Raw genomic sequence first — 14404 nt, forward strand, 5'->3', positions numbered from 1 at the left:
GGCAAGAAGGCCAAGAGGAACGGCATCGGCGTCGAAAGGGACGAACATGAGGGCTGTGAGACAAAGAACAGAGGAGAAGAAATACGGTGTGTGCGATGCAGTAGGATCGTCGTAATGAATGTCATGTGAAACTACGTGATGAAGCTATCGGTCAAAGAAAATTTTAAACAGCCGACCGTACGCGATGAATTTGACAAAATCCATTCAAAATAGTTTAAAACATAAACACAAAATTAAGTATTTACGGTCGATAGCTTGGGTCTCAGGACATTCATGCTGAGCACCATGCTCGCTGACGATGGCAAAGACGATAGCGGTGCACTGCTTCTTTTTTTTAAATACGCACGAGTGTGCGCATCATTCATTAATAGAGGAGAGGGAAGAGATTCCCAGAGTCCAGAAAGTTACAATAGTAGTGCACTGTTTCTTTTTTTCTTGAATATGCATAAATATGCGTATCATTCATTAATAGAAGACAAGGAAGAGATTCCCAGAGAGTTCAGAAAGTTACAATAGCGGCGCATCCACACATCGAATGGACCGTCTACGGCACCTAAAAGCATATAGCGACTACTCCCGAATTACTCACCGCGACAAGCCCGCAAGACTCCACACCTGGGCTCCATTGCACGCCACCCCAGCCGTAGGCTTTACTGTGGCCCAATCGGGCCTAAGTCGTCTAGCTGTCTTTTTTTGCCCAACGTCTAGCTGCTTGTTGCCCCGGCACAAAACCAACGGCTATGGACCAAGGGGCTGAAAGAAACTCGCAAGTCAAACTGTGTATTGTGGTACTTATATACTCCCTTCTTTCTGATTCATATGGCTCAATTCAAAAATCTCATTAATCAAGGTAGATGATGAGTGATGGAATACTCTTTGTAGTTTGAAAAAGCACCCAATTAATGCTTTTGTTTTTCTCAAAAAATTATGTTTACCAATGCATTAATTGCAATGCATGCATGCATAAAGTACATGTATTGGTCAATTTTTCTCTTAATAATCACATGCAATGATTTAATGCACTTGAAATATGAATTTGTGATGGGGAACAACCAAATTAAGCCTTATAAAATGCAAAAAACTAAAATTTCAAAATAAGCACAATAAACCGTAAAGGAGGAAGTAATCGTATAGTCTTGCCTAAAAAAAACTCTTATTGTCTTGTCTCAAGAAAAAAAGTACTCCTATTGTCTTTAGGAGACATGCACCGATGTACACCTACATGCAAGCTTTTCAGTCAATCTTGGTTCTTGTCTCAAGGGATTAAATTATTATTTTTCCTGAAAATCCTTTCACCTTCTAGTGTTAACTTTACCAATCGATGTGATGTGGCGGCAAGGTAGTACTACTAGTATTTCGGAACACCGCTGGATTATTGATGGATCGTGATGGAGTGCACGGGGATCGTATGCAACCCTACTTGCCTGTCTGATTTCAGTGGTCACGTACGGCCGACACGGCAGGTCGCGACACGTCCTGCGCCCCCATTCAGCAATTCTTCGCCCGATGGAGGAACAACATCTGGGAACAAAAAAAAAACATCTGGGAACGTGATTCGACGGATCGATCGACCGGTTGCTTCGCCCGCGCGCGCACGAAAGCGGCGCCCACACAGCCAGCCAAAGTGGCTTCTAGTAGCACGGACGCGACCTGGACCGCGACTGGGCGGAGCAGGGAATGCCAGTGCACTACCCCACACCACCACCAGTACCACCACGGCGTGCGGCCGCGAAGTTCGACGACGCACGCTGTGGTAGCGGCCGCGCGCGTTGGCGACGCGTGCAAACAACCGGTCGACTGGTGGGGGCGTCCGCGCACTGCATGCAAGCAACGATGGGAGGCAGGCCGTGTCGAGAGGACGGCGAGTCGTCCTCGTCGTGGGCGGCCACGACGCACCCTGCGCCTTCCGGCCAGCACCGCCGGGAGGTCTTCTTGACGTGCAGCACGATCCGACACCTCGATCAATCAACCGTCCCACACAAGTGCAACATTGACCTCGACCTCGAGGAGAGTGCGTACGCGTGCACGGCCGAGAGGCAGGTCGCGAACGAATCTGGGTCGCGAAAGTAGTGGCCAGCCTTTCCAAACTGTACGTTCGTACAAGGTGGGCATACATCACAGCTCAGGGAGTCAATCATCGTATCTTGTTCTACCATTTTTTTAACACATAACAAACGGAGACACTCATACATACGTAGATACATTAATCCCTATACAAACGCATGTACGCACACCCTATCCATATGAACATCTTCGAGAGACAGAGTCGGCACATCATTTTGAGATTGACGAAGTCATCGCAGACGTCTCTGTAGTCGACGGGAACATCTCCACCCACCGAGAGCACATTATCGGAAGGCCTGAAATAAAATCCAGAAAAATGCGAGCAATAATATCAAGTCTGGGACTTAAAATCTGATTGGCGGGAGGGATGCCAATGTCCTTTTAACCATCCAACCACAGGTTGATTTGCATCATCATATCTTGTTAGGCAGAGGAGTTGCGTGATCCGGCAATAAGCTCGTTTTCATTTATTTGTTATTAGATATGTAAAATTATAAGTTCAAACACGATTGAAGCTATGAGGTATGAAAAGGCAAAGGCATCAATGAATAGTGCGCACCAGTTAGCATCACTATTCATCACTTAATTTGTTTTTAATGCACTCTAAGTAAATGAATTCATGTTTGATCTTGAAATTTCTCATTGATGAAAAGTAAACGTCACTGTTCTTTGTCGGCCGAATGGAAAAGTTTCGTCGTCGATTTGCACACAATTACAACTTATAAAATAAGTGAAAAAGGTACTCGTGAAACCCAAGTGAACATCAAGTTCGTGCAAATTAGTTTCTTTTTCATGGAAGTTCATACAAATTACCTTTTTTTTACAGGGAAGTTCATACAACTTAGTTACTTGGAAATTAGTAGCAATGTGTGTATCTTCTTGAAGATAAAGTGGAGACTCGGATGGGATAAGGAGTCAGTTGTTTGGCGAGACGTAAATAAGCAAGGAATAACAACAAAATGTCAAAATTAAAACAAATGTGAATGTTTTTTCCCCAATTTGCAAGCAGTTTCTATACATTTACAATCAGGCTCCCAGCCTCATTCCAGGAAGCATGAAACCAGAAACAAATGAAACCAAACGACCACAACAATAATTTTGGGAACGGAACTCACAAGCACACCCCAATCTACAGATAATTGCACAGAACCACAAATGAGTGGGCATCGGAGGACATTTCATCATTTCTTCTTGGCAAATTCCTTAGCTTCCTTCTTTTCTCGCTCCAACTTCTCAAACACGCTGCCATCATAGACCGCCTTGACAGTCTCCTTGTGAAGAAATCCCTCCTTGTCTTTGCACAGCGCGTAGAGAAGTCTCCACTCTACGAAAGCGCCCACCCTGCCATTTTTTTGTGTGGATGTGCCAAAAACATGAGCTAAAAAAGAACGCGATAGTTGCATTTTACATTATTCATACTTTAGATGAAGTAACCTTACCGTCCAGCGAAATCTTTAGGATCCCTGTTTGCTTTAAGCATCTCCCCAAGCTCTTTGTCCGTTAGGGCATCAGGCCTAGTGTGGGCATGCTTCTTGAATATCTCCTCAAACTTTTCAGGAACAAACCTGCAATTTTGACAAACTGAAAAGTTAGCAAGTATGCATCCATGGTAGTCATTCTAATTAAGAAAGCCAATGATCTAGAACTGCATCACTGTATTCCTTCTAATACAAACTAGCATTGGGAAGTGCAACTTGGCAGTAGTAGGAGTTCTCTAGCATCATACAAGAGCAATCTATTATGCCACTGGCCCATGTTGGCAACCATACCTTTCACCTGCTATTTTGTTATCCCTCAAAAAAAAACTGCTATTTTGTTTCTCTTAGGCTTTAGGGAGTTGCGCCTAACATCGAAGCCCCAAGGGGTGGACCTTATATTTAGAAGCTTCTATAAAGTTTTGAAGATACACGTAGATGTTGCCTATATACTTGTAATACCTCGTTCGTAGTTATATGCATTTGTGTGCTATAGGGAAAAAAGATGGTGACCTATAATAGCAAAAGTATACCGTTATAGATTCACGCACACTTGTTGTTTTTATTGCACTATGTAAAAAGACGGATTTGCTTTAGACCAATTACTCGACTATTTACTTGTATGGAATCAATTGATTGTTGTAGTTTGCTCTCCAATTGCACATTTGAACTATTTACTTGTATGTCTGAGTATATTTTTCATATCTGACTTGAAAGTCAGTCGATTCCTTTTAATTTTCCATGCAGTTGGCCCTTTTAGAAATGTGCAACTATCCTTCCTTTCATATCTTACCAGTTACCAGTAATAAGTAGATTCTCCCGAAGATCATGTGCATGGGGTAGCAATAAGTAGCATGCATGATGTGCCCGCCCTAGGGGCGATGGGCACATGGTACTAGTACTGTATGAGATAAGTACTGTAGTACAGTATCTATAAGTACCTGCCCTGGGTGTCGTAGACGTCTGTATCACTCCCATGCTTGCCCTGCTGAATGGTCTTCACGTAGATGGGGAACTTGAAAGCTGGGGGCTTCACGTTCGCCTGCAGCAACACAACGAGAATCGATAACATAAATTAATCTCGGCTCGATCAGCGCCTCTTTACGCCAGAACTACTAATAATGAAAGCCCATTTTGTGCCACGTTAAGAGAGATCTTTGTTCAGTTTTGACGATTCCAGCTGCTTTACAGTGGTGTAGAGTAGTAATAGTATGCCTTGTTTCGATCTCGCTTTCTTTTCACGGCTGGCATCTGCTTTGCCGCCGAAAGAATGCAACTAGACCAATGGGCAGGGACTACCAAGCCATCAACAACAGTGGAGCGCTATAGTAGCAGTATAACTAACAGTCTACGTACCGGTACCGTCTTGGACGAGAGGAAGACGTTGATGAAGACGGTGCCGGCGGCGGACAGCACGACGCCGCAGCCGATGGCGCGCAGCCCTCGGTAGGTCTCGGAGGGGTAGATGATGCCGTCCCTGTTCCGGTCGAAGAAGGCGGCGTGCTTCTGCAGCGGCGTCAGCTCGTGGCCGCCGTACACGTCCGCCATGGAGGGCTCCTCCGCCTGCTGCTGCTGTTGGCCCCCTGCGGCGTCCGCGGGTCTGGAGCCCATGGATGGATGGATGGATGGTTTCGGCCGGCCGGCGATCGAGGGGCGGGAAAGCGGGAGGTGAAGATCAGCTGGATATGTCGGCGATGATGATGCCAAGGTGGCGCGGGGAGAGGAAAGCGGGAGTGGCTTGCGCTGGTGTGGTTGTACGCTGGGAGTTCGTGGGGTTTATGTAGTGCTCCGTCCATGGTGCCGTGCGCGCGGGCACCAGCCAGCCATGCATGCGATGCGATCACTTCATTTAATTTCTCCAGGATCTCGTTTCCTTCCTTTGACTTCGCACCGCCCCACCGCTGGTTTCTTTATACGGAAGCTTGTCGACGTTGCGCGGCCACGTATGCAGAGCGTGTAGTGTATATTTAATTCTTTTCAAAAAAAATTCAAATATATTACTACAAAAGTTCAACCAGGAAGGAGTACAACGCATCTCAAACATAATAAAAATTATATCAAAGTCTCTAGACCACGAACGACCATTACCGTTTACGAGAATGTGTCGCCGACGTGCCACTATCGCTGCACTCATATCAAAGCGGGATTGATTTGTCGATGATAAACGAAAAGTCTTCGTGTGTGTGCCCTAAGGACCAGCGACCTAGAGTTGCAGTCGTTTCGTCAAAGTGTCGCACGCGTGAGGATTAAATAACCCTAACCTAAACTACTTGCTGAAGCAAAGACACTGAAATTCCCCTCCCCGCCACTTCGGAGGGGCATGCAAAAGGAGGCGAATTCACTGGCTAGAGGGAAGAGTGTGCCCTTGCCGACGAGGGGATTCGTGGACCTATTTAATTGAAAAAATTCTCAAACCATAGGAATAGACAAAAAGAAGAACAAAAGATTAGAGTGTGAACCCTATAGAATAACAAAACCATAAGAATTTACAGGAAAGAGAGTATTTTTCACGAATAACGTCAAAGAGTGATTTGACATCATGGAAAAACAAATGAATTGTAACTATATCTTTTGTTGGACGGGAATGTCCCTTCAAAATGTAGTGTGATGCAATCCTTAGAAGAATTTCCTAAGCATTTCAATCCTACAAATCCAATGATGTACAAAGAAAAGATGCCAAAAGATCGAAATACTCCAAAAATCCTATGATTTTTTTGAATCAAAGGGTCCTTAAAATGGAGTGAACGGTTTGTTGTAGAGCCAAGTGCCCAATTGGTATCTTCTCTTCATTGACAATAGTTATTGTTCTAGTGTGTGTTGTGATGTGTGCAATGTGATATTTTCATTCTACGCAAACATGTTTATGACCCACCGTATACACGCCCAAGCAAGCTACCTAGCCGGCGGTTAGTTAGAGGTACATGTGAGGAGCTCAAATCAAATGGCTTTGTAGAGAGAGAGAGAGAGAGAGAGAGAGAGTAGTGTGGTCACAGGCGCACAACTCACGCCACAACACTGAGGCTGACCTTATCGTACTACGGGTCTGTTTGGATGGAGTCCTGACATGCAGCTCCTTCGCCAGGCAGCAATCCTGGCCTTATATTAGGCCTCCAAAATCCAACGTCAGAGAATGGTGCCTGAGTTAGGCTACTTTTTGTGCAAGCCAACCAAACAAACCCTATGTGCATCTGTCCCGCGTATGGGGTTGTTCGCCTCTCACGGTCTCTCTCACACTGCTCATGTGTTTTCCATTTCTTTTGCATCTACCTTATCACCACACAATCTCAAACTTATAGCATTACAGTCAAGGAGCACCCGAACACAAGGAGCAGTCACAAATTATTGCCTGATTTACATGAAAAATTGAAGAGTATATATGTACATAATTGTATCAATCTTGAAGAGGCCATGCCCCAACCCCTCGTCCCACTAGCCCTGTCACTACCCAAGCTACCATGTTTGTGCTAAATATGCATGTCTAGTGTTTTATAATATAAGGACTATGTAAATTCGAAGTAAACATCATTAAAATTACCTCACCATCCATGCTCTCGCATTCACCTCGAGAAAGACTCCTATTAGCTAGTTTCAAAACATGTCCAAAATTGATGGATTTCTACTTGCTCAACATCTGTACCATAAACACCTTCTTTCCTTTGAAATTGTACATTTTCCGATTCTGAACTAATTGTATCCTTTTTGTTCCCATGGGGCTTTCTTGCCTAGTGATTAAGGATTTTCACACTCCTTGTGTCTATAAAAGATTTTCTCGTAAAACACTTAGAGGAGTGCCAGAGGGCGAGCGAAGTGACGTTTTAATTTCTCTTCCTCCGGTCAAAAAACAAGATTTATAGGGTTCAAGCACTATTAGTATGTTAGAAAAGACTTATTTTACAGACTAGAGGGGCTATCTAAATCCTAAAGTAAAGACCAACGATCAAAGTAGAAGTACCAACGGCCTTGGCATCCCCTTCCCCTCTCAATCTCGGTATGTTGTGTCTAACTCTATCGCCACCTCTGAGCCCCCCCCCCTTCCATGTGGGTGAGACGGCCCCTTCCCTTGGTTCTTCCCACTTAATATCCAGATGCAAGCACAATCAGGTTAGAAGCAGGACACGTCGGCATGCCCTCTCGGCCCCTCCCCCCTCCCCACCTCCAACTTCAGAGCCACGCCACCACCTATTCTACCATCGCCATAGTGGCAATGCCCAGAGATAAGCACATTGGGAGGTCCATCGTCATATGTTTTGACGCAAAAACTACATGTGTGCCACCTTGGCCTGACTAGGTGGCAAAATATTCCACCAAAACAATGCCACATCGGATAAAAAATTGGTTTTAACCATGGTTGCCCCTTTTAGGGATGAAGCTTACATTGTATTTGAAGTTTTTTTTTGCGGGTGACTGTATTTGAAGTTAAGTGTGTATACAACAACAAAATAGCAGGGAAGAAACCTACAGTATGGTGATAGTTCAAGGAAAGAAAATACACATCGTCCTAGTTACAACTATGTTTTTTTCCTTGATAAAGGATGGTTTTTTATCGACTCGGAATGAAGCATCGACATCGTCCAAGCTACAACTATGTTTTTTTCTTGATAAAGGATGGTTTTCTATTGACTTAGAATTAAGCATTGAGCGGATACAAACACAGTGAACACACATCCAACTTCTGAATGACTAGGACGGACACAACTAAAACTAACGCAAACACACACAAAGAATCATGCCAACAAAGATCAAAGTCATACAAGACTGAAGCTCTGCCTAGGAGGAGGAACCATCAAAACAATGAACGATGAACTACAACAACGATCATCCTCACCAATCATCTCTTGACATCATAAAGACAACAAGAAATGTTCTTCAGCAGCAACACCTCCAGGAAAGAAACAATACAATTTTGTGACTACAATTATCTTATTCAGGAAATATATTGCCACATTTTACCCTCTTGGCAACTACCTGGTCGTTTTAGCTATTTCAATGCAAAATGTACTCATAACTTGAGGAACACAAATTTGATCTGAAGTCCATATATATATGAACCATTACTAAAAACTTCACAAATATTAGGTCTATAAGTTTGAGAGAATTATAAATTAAGTGTATATAGAGAATGAGTAGAAACACCGGGAGGCAAGTAAATTTTATACTAGAAGAAATAAAATTATTTATGGTATGTGATTGCTGCAACTTATAACTTATTTTTTATGTGAAATTACGTAACCTAGGTTGTAGCAAATGGTTTGCGGTTTTATCTCTAGCTTGCAAATGATAGTAATTTTTTAACCAAATTTTGCACGTGCGTGAGTTTACCTATGTTTTTCATGAAGTTTGAAGTACTCCCTCTAGTCTTTTTTTACTTTGCATATAAGAATTGTCTGAAATCAAACTTCGTAAAGTTTATGATATAGACTCGACTAGATGGCGAGTCTTCGACGTCCCGATCTTTCACGATACTAACAGCAACAAGAAATTCCGGTCGAGCAAAGATGCAAGACCGTAAGAACGAAAACTTGCGTCAAGTAGATTGAATCGACTCCACGCACAGCAGCAACAAAATCCTCACGGATCAGCAACAAAGACGATATTTGGTGTCCCTCGACATGGGACGTTTTTCTGTAACTTTATTGACTCACGATTAAAGAAAAACCAATCTGCGTTACATGGCCGAAGCCAGCCATATTTATAGGCGACCCTGAGCTCACAAACCGACCTGGACTCTATCCTAACGTGCAAAACACTCACGTGCAAAACAAAGAGAAGGAAAACTAGGACTCTCTCTCTCAACCATATAACTAGGACTTTCCTAATAAAATAATCCAGCAACGTTGTTAATCATGCAGGATCACGCCTAACCAAAATAGATCACGCAGGATCTAACCAACCAAAACAAGATTTCTATTCGGATGAAACTTACTAAAAAAACTAAAAAAAATTAGGCTACTTGAATTGGAATAGCACCGACCAATGTCCAACTTGGAGTACGAAAATTTGGCGTGACTTCTTCAGCTGGTGGTTCTGATGATGGTACTTTCATTGTAATTTGGCCAATGGTCAAACTATTTGATTTGATAACTTGATCTCTTTTTGCACCTCTGGTCACATCATCCCCTCCTCCTTGAAACAAAACCGTCCTCGGTTTTGCGGTAGATTTCATTGACTTCTTCAGTGAAGCAGTTGTGTCCACCATGATTTCTCCCATAAACATAGAGCGCAGAACATGTCGTCTTCCGGCTTTCCAAAAAGAGTATGTATTGGACCGTCCCTCATGTGTGGCATGACGGTCATATTGCCACGGTCTCCCCAACAATAAGTGACATGCATCCATCGGCAATACATCACAAATCACTGTATCAGTATAGTCACCAACCGAAAAATTGAGACGCACCTTGTGAGTAACTTTCAGTTTCCCCGACTGATATAACCATTTGACGCAGTGGGGTTGTGGGTGCTTCCAGGTAGGCAAAGCTAAAGCATCCACCAAGTCCTTGCTAACCGCGTTGGTGTAGCTTCCTCCATCTATGATCAACTTACAATTAGTGTTGTTGATTTTGCATTGAGTTTGAAAAATATTCCATCGCTGCCCCTTATCCTCAATGCGATCTTCTTGCACCCGTTGCACCATCAAAGACGGATATGATTCAGCAGCTTCGAAACTCGCAACCACATTTTCAACATCTTCAGATTTTTCATCAGAAGTGTCAGAAACTGCCTCTTCATCACTAGCGGATGCATAGCCATCTCTCGTGAGCAACACTCTTTTCTCAATAGGACATTCACGCTTCATATGTCCCCTTCCTCCACACTTGAAACACTCTATGTCACTAGTGCGTCCGGTCGACTGTGCACTAGAATCAACCATCGACAGTCCTGATTTTGAAGCATCCTTTTGCACGGAACCATGAGAGCGATTTGATGATGTTGCCCTGGAGCTAGGACCGACATCCTCACTCTTATACTGCGAGCGTCGCCATGTGTTCAAAGTGGTACTGGGAACAATGTTGACTTGGCGTCGCTTAATCTGTTGTTCCGCACGCACAGCTTGGTGCACAAGATCTTGTATGTTGTAGCAGACCACCATCTCAACACGATCCTGCACCTCGATATTTAGCCCGTTAAAGAAACGAGCCATAGTCGCCTCCGGATCCTCCGTTGTCCCTGTACGTATCATAAGCAATTCCATCTCCTTGTAATATTCATCAACACTCATATTACCTTGAGAGAGCCGCTGCAACTTGTTGTACATGTCTCTTTTATAGTGCTCAGGAACAAAACGACGCCTCATGAATTCTTTCATACCTCGCCAAGTCGTCGGCCGATGTCTTGAACGACAAATTTGATTCCACCAAATTAGCGCGTATCCGGTGAATTCAATTCCAGCAAGTTGAACTTTCTTCTCCTCGCTATAATGGTGGGCATCAAAATTTTGATCAACACGCATCTCCCACTCCAAATAGCCTTCTGGTTCGCACTTGCCGGAGAACGAAGGGATTGAAATTTTTATGCGCCCAATTCCATCATCCACAGGCACACGCACAGCTTGACCAACTCGGTCATGCACTCCGCCACGAACGGAAGTTTCAGGACGAGGCTCATAGTGTCGTGGTCGTGGCGCGTACCCCACCTGGTCAACGCCGTCATCAAGACCATCATCTCCAGCATGAGGTTGTGCCGCCAAACGGCGATCATGCACGCCGGCATGTCCGTCGCGAGCAGGTGGTGCATAATGCAGTGGAGCCGCCGGAGCAGTCTGTGGTGGGGCAAAATTCGTCGCCGGCATATTGATGATGTCCGCCAAACCATCAAACCGAGTGATCAGGACATCTATCCTTTTACCGATCGCATCATGACATTGCTTGATATAGTTGCATGTGTGGTCAAAACCATCTCGAATATTTTGCGGAATATCATCCGCATACACTGGACGTACTATTTCCTCAGAATCAGCAGCAACCTCATCACCCTTGTTGACCGAGGTTGACATCTTGATCAACACAGTACCGTGAACAACCTTAGCTCTGAATACCACTTGATATAGACTCGACTAGATGGCGAGTCGTTCGACGTCCCGATCTTTCACGATACTAGCAGCAACAAGAAATTCCGGTCGAGCAAAGATGCAAGACCGTAAGAACGAAAACTTGCGTCAAGTAGATTGAATCGACTCCACGCACAGCAGCAACAAAATCCTCACGGATCAGCAACGAAGACGATATTTGGTGTCCCTCGACATGGGACGTTTTTCTGTAACTTTATTGACTCACGATTAAAGAAAAACCAATCTGCGTTACATGGCCGAAGCCAGCCATATTTATAGGCGACCCTGAGCTCACAAACCGACCTGGACTCTATCCTAACGTGCAAAACACTCACGTGCAAAACAAAGAGAAGGAAAACTAGGACTCTCTCTCTCAACCATATAACTAGGACTTTCCTAATAAAATAATCCGGCAACGTTGTTAATCATGCAGGATCACGCCTAACCAAAATAGATCACGCAGGATCTAACCAACCAAAACAAGATTTCTATTCGGATGAAACTTACTAAAAAAACTAAAAAAAATTAGGCTACTTGAATTGGAATAGCACCGACCAATGTCCAACTTGGAGTACGAAAATTTGGCGTGACTTCTTCAGCTGGTGGTTCTGATGATGGTACTTTCATTGTAATTTGGCCAATGGTCAAACTATTTGATTTGATAACTTGATCTCTTTTTGCACCTCTGGTCACATCAGTTTAACCATATTTATATGAAAAAATATTAACATCTACCATGCTAAAGTTATACAATATGAAAATTTAAGTCATGACGCATCTACTACTACTGATTCCACATTATGAATGTTAGTATTTTCTTTCTATAAAGTTGATCAAATTTTACGAGGCTTGACTGCAGATAAATCTTATATGTGAACAAAAAGACCGGAGGGAGCATATAGTTCACGGGAATGCACTCTTTAAATAATAAATTATCGTACCGACCCTCAGTATCCTCAAATCAAAGCATAATAAGTAGGAACAGTGGATTACGTGGAGAGGCGAGGGCCCGTCACAGGCAGTACTTCTTAAGGCCCACAAAATCTAAAATGAAAGTACACGACATTTCATATACAGAGTAGCTTCCGAAGGGCACACAAGGTAGTAGTACAGCGTAGTAGGAGTACGTGCCTAGGTGCGTACGTGTAGCTAGGATGCAGCATGTCGTAGCCTCGAGAATAAACGTTGTCAAGTTGGTGGCTAAGATTCTTGCAGCTAGACTGCAACCACTTATGAATAGGCTGATATCTCAATGTCAGAATGCCTTCATCAAAGGTCGAAGCATACATGACAATTTTGTATATGTTCAGGCTTTGGCTAAAACACTTCGACAGAAGAAGATTCCTACTATGATGTTAAAGTTGGACATATCAAAAGCTTTTGACTCTGTTTCTTGGGAGTTCCTGCTCAACCTTATGAGATTTAGGAGGTTTAGTCAAAAATGGAGGGACTGGATTTCTTGCCTTTTTCTCTCGTCATCCACCAGGATCTTGGTGAACTCTTGCACCATGGAAAAAATCATGCACCGTTGTGGCCTCAGGCAGGGTGACCTTTTATCCCCCCTCCTGTTTGTGCTTGTCATGGATTGTCTTGGCAGACTAATGGATCAAGCACAAGAGCATGGCATTTTGTCGCCTATTGGTAACCAGATCATCAAGCACAGAGCTTCCATTTACGCTGATGATGTTGTCATTTTCTTCAAGCCTGACAACCAAGACATTTCTTCTATTGCTAGTGTTCTGGACTTATTTGGTAGGGCCTCTGGTTTGGGCACCAACATGGCCAAAAGTAAAATTTTGCCTATTAGGTGCGAAGGTATTGACCTTACCATCATTCAAAACTCCCTTGGATGCCAAATTGATTCTTTCCCCTGCACCTACTTGGGTATGCCACTTTCGGACAAGAGGCTCAAGAGAATTTTCTTCCAAGGTTTGCTTGATAAGATTGCCAAGAAGTTAGCCGCATGGAAAGCTCGATGGATTACTTTGGCTGGTCGTACTGTTCTGGTCAGATTCGTTCTCTCTGCAATGCCTATTTTTCAACTTATTGCCGTTGAGCAGCCAAAATGGTTTATTAAACAAATCGACAAGATGAGAAGGACCTTTCTTTGGGCCGGGTCAGATGCAGTTAGTGGTGGAAAATGCTTGACCAAATGGTCTCAAGTTTGCTCTCCTCTTGAGCTTGGTGGGCCAGGTATACCTCATCTGATTTGTCAAGGAAGGGCACTGAGAGTTAGGTGGCTCTGGCAGAACACCACTGACGGTGATAAATCTTGGCATGGGTTAACACTGCCAATGGACAAGGAGGTTAAGGCTATTTTTGTGGCTAGTACTTCAATCAAGATTGGGAATGGAAAGTCCTTCAGTTTTTGGCATGACCATTGGTTGCATGGTGAGATCCCCTCGGTTTCCTTCCCGTTACTTTATAAGCATTGTAATAGGCGCCAGATCACTGTCTCTGAAGGTCTCACGGATAATCTCTGGATTCGGCTCATCAAGCGCAACCCTGATGAGGCTGTTCTAAGAGAATTTGTTGACTTATGGCACAGATTACAAAGCTTCAACATCTCTGAATTGGAAGATGAAATTTGTTGGAAATGGACTGCGAATGGAACTTATTGCGCACAATCTGCATACCACTTACAGTTTTATGGCAGAGTCAGCTCTCCTTTCTTGAACATCATTTGGCATATCAAAATCCCCCCAAAATTAAAGATGCTTGCTTGGCTGGCTGTGCAAGAAAAGTGTCTTACAGCTGACAACCTTGCAAGGAGAAAATGGCCCCATGACCCGGTCCGCCCCCTCTGCAGAATTGGCCTCGA

General features: G+C 43.8%; 2 protein-coding genes across 2 annotated transcripts; both read right to left on the reverse strand.

The window, feature by feature from the left end:
* Positions 1 to 3032: 3032 nt before the first annotated feature.
* Positions 3033 to 5305, reverse strand: LOC125521360 (putative peroxygenase 5). The gene is made up of 4 exons (XM_048686424.2): positions 4896 to 5305; positions 4481 to 4581; positions 3504 to 3629; positions 3033 to 3405 (listed from the first exon to the last, which is right to left on the reverse strand). The coding sequence occupies exons 1-4, from the start codon at positions 5148 to 5150 to the stop codon at positions 3246 to 3248; spliced, it is 642 nt and encodes a 213-aa protein (XP_048542381.1). The 5' UTR covers positions 5151 to 5305; the 3' UTR covers positions 3033 to 3245.
* A 4175-nt stretch (positions 5306 to 9480) lies between these two features.
* Positions 9481 to 10626, reverse strand: LOC147958894 (uncharacterized). Its single transcript, XM_087532351.1, has one exon. The coding sequence runs from the start codon at positions 10624 to 10626 to the stop codon at positions 9481 to 9483; it is 1146 nt and encodes a 381-aa protein (XP_087388477.1).
* Positions 10627 to 14404: the final 3778 nt, after the last annotated feature.

The sequence above is a fragment of the Triticum urartu genome, chromosome 7A, assembly GCF_056163025.1.
Source record: "Triticum urartu cultivar PI428250 chromosome 7A, HENAU_Tu73, whole genome shotgun sequence".
Classification (NCBI taxonomy): Eukaryota; Viridiplantae; Streptophyta; class Magnoliopsida; order Poales; family Poaceae; genus Triticum; species Triticum urartu.